The following is a 6,122-nucleotide window of genomic DNA, read 5'->3' on the forward strand; positions in this document are numbered from 1 at the left end:
GACCGGTGTGCAGTCAAAACGTACCATTTTCAGCGTGTAGCAAGTTGCTACTTGCTACTAGCAACGAGCTAGAGTTGTTATTGTTGTTTCATAGCGACAGAGGGATTTGAGAGCGACACCCAGGGAGCGGAAAATGAAATGCATAAATGGTCAGAGCCGGTCGGTTGGAGCCAATGGCAGAGCTTGCAGGGAGCGGAAACTATTTTCTTCCGCTTCCGACAGCGCCTCTTGAGTTCCTGTTGCACCACATTGAAACGGGGCTGCTGCCCCCAGAGGTTAGAGATTTAAAAAAAAAATTACCGATGGGTTCCTAGATTTCTGAAATCCTAATGGTAATAAGTTATATTACTGAGTTACTGCTAAAAGTAATATATTACATGCAATATGATACTTTTGTAATGAGTTACCCCCAACACTGCTAATGACTACTGTAGCTGGTTCAATAGAATAGAATAGAATATAATAGAAGAGCATCAAGACTCCAGTTTACCTGACAAACCTGTAGGTGAGCTGCTCCACAAACCCGTAGATCTCGCCCCAGTGCTCCGACACACTGCCTGACCTGCAGAGACAAATCACACGCACCCACACACACAGCCTGCAGCAACTCCATATCACAATGAAACGTCTTAGATATTAAATTGATACTGGACTCTTAATTTCTTCTGACTTGACTTGAGACTGACTTGAGAGTTGGGGACTCAGCAAAAAGTCAATTCTTCTGCACGCTAAATAACAGAGAATCACCTCTCAGTTTATTCTGTTATTGTCGGTTAAAATTTGAAAGTATCTTTTTGCGTTTATTCTGTTATTGTCGGTTAATATTGAAAGTATTTTTTTGCTTTCCCTAACCCTTAAAGGAACACTCCGCCCATTTTCAACCAGCTTTGTATCATTAGAACATCAGTAGTATATCAGAAAACTGTAAACGGTTTTGAAGTCTGTCATTTAATTTGACAGTTATTGAGTGTTAAAGCGTGGACCAGTGACATCACTGGTCCACACTAACTCAAATTAATAACTCATTAACTCAAATCAACTCTTAATAACTGTCAAACTAGATGAATGATGAATAGTTTGACAGTTATTGAGAGTTGATTTGAGTTCATTAGTTATTCATTTGAGTTAGTGTGGACCAGTGATGTCACTGGTCCACACTTTAACACTCAATAACTGTCAAATTAAATGACAGACTTCAAAACCGTTTACAGTTTTCTGATATACTACTAATGTTCTAATGATACAAAGCTGGTTGAAAATGGGCGGAGTGTTCCTTTAATAACAGAATACACTGAGAATAGATGATCTCTGGAGGCAGACGACTCACACTCATAATAGAAAACATCAGAATAAAGCTGTCAAACATGTAGCTAGCAGCAGGGGAGCATGCACAACTAAACACAGCCATAAATGGATACATTGAGGAGCGACTTAAAGACAGCTCTCCACTGACACAAAGTAGCTAGCCTGCAAAGGTTTTATATTGGGAAAGGGAATGGATTAAAAACAATATTTATCTCTCTCTCTCTCTCTCTCTCTCTCTCTCTCTCTCTCTCTCTCTCTCTCTCTCTCTCTCTCTCTCTCTCTCTCTCTCTCTCTCTCTCTCTCTCTCTCTCTCTCTCTCTCTCTCTCTCTCTCTCTCTCTCTCTCTCCCACACACACACACACACACACTCACCCACCCACCTGTCTAAAACAAAGTAAATATCAAACGCTCCGTCGCAGGAGGGGTCGTCGCCTTCACACAGCGATGACTTCACACAGACACTGAGGAGGAAGAGCAGGACTCTGCGCCAGATCCGATCCATAATCAATCAAACAACCAATCAAACAACGCATCGACAGAAAGAGTCACAGCGGGACAGTAGAGTTCCTTCAGTCTGCTGTCAGTAGACATGTTAAAAACAGCATCACTCAGTCAGTCTGCCCAGGCGGGTGGAAACAGTGCTGCTGGAGAAGAGCAACAATAAGCACTTCCGGTGACCATTTTTCAGAGTAAAATAACCTTTTTGCACAAGCATAGAGCACACAGAAGCCTTTGGAAAATGATAAATTTGCACATTAAAACAATAAACCAAGCATTTAAATAAAGCCATACAATACAAATTATGTTTCTGTATAACAATAATTGTTTTAATAACATTGAGAACATTCTTCTCAGTATCTAAATGGGTAGGTAAATGCTGTTCACTGGACTGCATAGCCTTTACAAATTGGACACTGGACAGGTGCGTGTTCAAAGTGGCAGCTTGCCAAACATAGCCCTAGCCTATGCACACGCTCAGGAAGACCTCCACTATGACATCATATTGTTGTCAGCTAAGCTCGGGAGGAGTAAAAAAAAACATGGCAGGCCGTCAAACCCACCCAGAGGTTACTCATAGTGACATTTTCTTACAAATATTGGACACTGTAGGCCTACACCCCTGTGTCGAAAGTGGCAGCACAAACGACAGGCTATATGCACACACAATGCTACTGTGACCACACCACACATAAATGGTTGATAATGAAATAAGCGGGGCGGGGCGCACGCAGCGGCTGCTGCAGGCAGGGTCAAGTTGGATAGAATAGTACACACACAATGTCCATTCAAAAAACCTTAAATTAAACAATAAAAGTCCTGGCAAAGGGAAAATCAGATCATAATAACAGTTTAATAATAATAATAATAATAATAATAATAATAATAATAATAATAATAATAATAATAATAATAATAATAGGCTAATTGGAGAGCTGTCTGGGTGTCTGTCTGTCTGTCCGGGGTTGCTTCGATCGTTTCCAACATTTGCCAACACTTTTCAGGGGTCTGGCATGAATCTGGTGCAGGGGGGGAACTGAAAACATTTGTCCACACTACAGCGATGTTTTATGTTGACCAATCCCAGCTCATGCTACATGTATTGTGATTTTAGTATTTTTAGATTATTTTTGGTTTTCTTTCTTTTGATTGTTTTTGGTTTTATTGAGATTTGTTACATGTGTTATATGTCTTATGTCATGTATGTTGTGTGTGGACCGCAGGAAGAGTAGCTGCTACGTCAGTGGCAGCTAATGGGAAACCGAATAAACGAATATGATAATAATTATATAAAATAATAAGAATTACCGATGATGACAGCTCTGGTAACGACTTGTGACATGACACCACTGATGACATCACAATTGAAGTCATAGACATTGTGACATCACTGATGGCTCGACTGACATCACCGATGACATCAGAATTGAGGTTATAGACAGCGGATAGATGCCACCACAGGCCGAGAGATAAGGAGGACACGACAGAGAATCCGAGGAGCCTGGAATGGAAAACCCAGAAGCAAGCAGAATGAAGCGAGCAGCTGCCAAACATCTCATAGAGCGCTATTACCATCAATTAACTGAGGGCTGTGGAAATGACTCGTGCTCTAACGTATGGTGTGCCTCATCAATGGGCTTCCACCGCATGGACAACAACGCCACAGCGGTCAAGGCCCTGGAGCTGTACAAGGTCAATGCCAAAGTGTGTGACCCCCATCCCTCAAAGAAAGGCACTACTACCTTGGCATACCTTGAGAGCAGTGCTCACAACAACTCAGCCTGCAGCAACAGGAAAATGAACCATAAAGATGTCCATTCTGTAAGGGATGATTTCAAAGATGTGATTTACCTGACAGAGGAGAAAGTGTATGAGATCTTGGACATCTGTGGAGAGAAGGAGGATTATTCCCCTCTGACCCGAGTAATAGGGCGAGTGTTCTCCAGTGCCGAGGGTCTGGTGCAGAGCTTCCGGAGGTCCAAACCTCACACCAAGGAGGAGCTTAATTCCCTCCAAGGTAAGGACGAGGATGAGAAGCAGGCAGCCGTTTGTTCTACCACAGCTATGGAGGAGGACTCCCCTGCTTCCTCTTCCACATCAAGGCTCGGCGAGAGCTCGTTGGGGAACAATGATACCCAAAAGCTGGGCCCTGATGAGGTGTCAGTGGACATTGAAGCAGTGCGGCGGGTCTACGAGTGCCTGCTATCCAACGAGAAGATCGAAGTGGCCTTGCTGAATGCACTAGTCTACTTGTCGCCCAACGTAGAGTGCGACCTGACGTACCACAACATGTACTCACGAGACCCACACTACCTAAACCTGTTTGTCATAGTGATGGAGAACAGCAACCTCCACAGCCCAGAGTACCTGGAGATCGCCCTTCCACAGTTCTGCAAGGCCTTGAGCAAGCTGCCATTGTCCACCTTGGCCAGGCTGGTGCGCCTGTGGTCTCACTACAGCGCTGATCAGATCAGGCGCATGATGGAGACCTTCCAGCAGCTCATCACGTATAAGGTGATCAGCAACGTGTTCAACAGCTGCAACCTGGTCAACGACGATGACGCAGTGGTAGCGGCCACCAAGTGCTTGAAGATCGTCCACTATGCAAACTTGCTGGGTGGTGACCTGGACCCAGAACAAAATGAGGAAGAGGACGAGGAGCCCATCCCAGAATCCAGTGAGCTGGCCCTGCGGGAGCTGCTCGGTGAGGAACAGTGCAAAAAGAAGGGGCCGCGAGTGGACCCGCTGGAGACGGAGCTGGGTGTCCGCACCAACGACTGCCGCCGGCCACTCATCCCCTTTGAGGAGTTTGTCAATGAGCCTCTCAACGAGGTGCTGGAGATGGGCAATGACTACAGCTTCTTCAAAGTGGAGACAAAAAACAAGTTCTCCTTCATGACCTGTCCCTTCATCCTCAATGCCGTCACCAAGAACCTCGGCCTGTATTATGACAACCGCAAGCGCATGCACAGCGAAAGCTGTATGACCGTGCTCTACAGCTTGTTGCAGGGACAGCAGCTCAACCCCTACCTGAGGCTCAAAGTGCGCCGAGACCACATCATTGACGATGCCTTGGTCAGGCTGGAAATGATAGCGATGGAGGATCCTGCACACTTAAAGAAGCAGCTATATGTGGAGTTCGAAGGAGAGCAAGGTGTCGATGAAGGAGGTGTTTCCAAAGAGTTCTTTCAGCTTGTGGTGGAGGAGATCTTCAACCCAGATATTGGCATGTTCACATACGATGAGGGTACCAAACTTTTCTGGTTCAACGCCTCCTCATTTGAGAATGAGGGCCAGTACACGCTGATCGGCATCGTTCTGGGCCTGGCCATCTACAACAACTGCATCCTGGACGTCCACTTTCCCATGGTGGTCTATAGAAAGCTGATGGGCAAGAAGGGAACTTTCAAAGACCTGGCTGACTCCAACCCGGTCCTGTACCAGAGTCTGAAGGAGCTGCTGGAGTATGAGGGCAACGTGGAGGAGGACATGATGATCACCTTCCAGATCTCCCAAACAGACCTTTTTGGGAACCCACTCATGTATGACTTGAGGGAAAATGGGGACAAGATCCCAGTCACAAATGACAACAGAAAGGAGTTTGTGGCTCAGTATGCAGAGTATATGCTGAACAAAAGTGTGGAGAAGCAGTTTAAGGCCTTCAGGAGAGGCTTCCACATGGTCACAAATGAGTCGCCGTTGAAGTATCTATTCCGGCAAGAGGAGATTGAGCTCCTGATTTGTGGAAGCAGGAACCTAGACTTCATGGCACTCGAAGAAGCAACAGAATACGATGGTGGTTACAACAGGGATTCTCAGATCATCAAGGAGTTTTGGGAGACATTGCACTCATTTGGCGAGGAGCAGAAGTGTCTGTTCCTGCAGTTCACGACCGGCACTGACCGGGCACCCGTGGGTGGGCTGGGCAAGCTGAAGATGATCATCATCAGGAATGGCACGGACGTCGACAGGTTACCCACGTCCCACACTTGCTTTAATGTGCTAATGTTGCCCGAGTACAGCAGCAAGGAGAAGCTGAGAGAGAGGCTGCTGAAAGCCATCACCTATGCCAAAGGCTTTGGCATGCTCTGAGCCCAAGACACTGCAAAAGGGCCTTTATCTAAACGCCCTTAAAGTGATAATATGGAAGATTTCAGTTTTGTTCTCTTGGGTGACACCTATTGGTGATTAGTGGTAATTGCAGGTGAAATCCAAACAGTCTTATTATGTGACATTACTCAGTTTGTTCGGCCATAGTAACCACCCGTAATGCTAGCAGAGACCGGAAAAAAGGAGCTTGTTATCCTACTTCACACAA

At 45.6% G+C, this 6,122-nt stretch overlaps 2 protein-coding genes across 5 annotated transcripts in view; one reads left to right on the forward strand and one right to left on the reverse strand.

The window, feature by feature from the left end:
• Positions 1-1,808, reverse strand: part of LOC310777711 (anthrax toxin receptor 1-like) — a gene marked incomplete at both ends in the record, with an annotated part of 34,910 nt that extends 33,102 nt beyond the window's left edge. Inside the window, 2 exons of the mRNA XM_083638085.1 lie at positions 491-562; positions 1,687-1,808. Coding sequence (XP_083494211.1) covers positions 491-562; positions 1,687-1,808 — 194 coding nt within the window. The remainder of the gene's footprint in view (positions 1-490; positions 563-1,686) is intronic.
• Positions 1,809-3,319: 1,511 nt separating this feature from the next.
• Positions 3,320-5,896, forward strand: LOC310778302 (ubiquitin-protein ligase E3A-like; the record flags this gene model as incomplete). Of its 4 annotated transcripts, none has more annotated exons than XM_083638689.1 (2): positions 3,320-5,415; positions 5,557-5,896. In XM_083638689.1, the coding sequence occupies 2 exons, from the start codon at positions 3,335-3,337 to the stop codon at positions 5,894-5,896; spliced, it is 2,421 nt and encodes an 806-aa protein (XP_083494815.1). The 4 variants fall into 4 exon arrangements, with proteins under 4 accessions (XP_083494815.1, XP_083494816.1, XP_083494814.1 ...); XM_083638690.1 differs by having other exon boundaries at positions 3,320-3,646; positions 4,892-5,896; XM_083638688.1 differs by having other exon boundaries at positions 3,335-5,236; positions 5,402-5,896.
• Between the last annotated feature and the right edge of the window lie 226 nt (positions 5,897-6,122).

This window comes from Poromitra crassiceps, assembly GCF_964638095.1.
Source record: "Poromitra crassiceps genome assembly, chromosome: 6".
Classification (NCBI taxonomy): Eukaryota; Metazoa; Chordata; class Actinopteri; order Beryciformes; family Melamphaidae; genus Poromitra; species Poromitra crassiceps.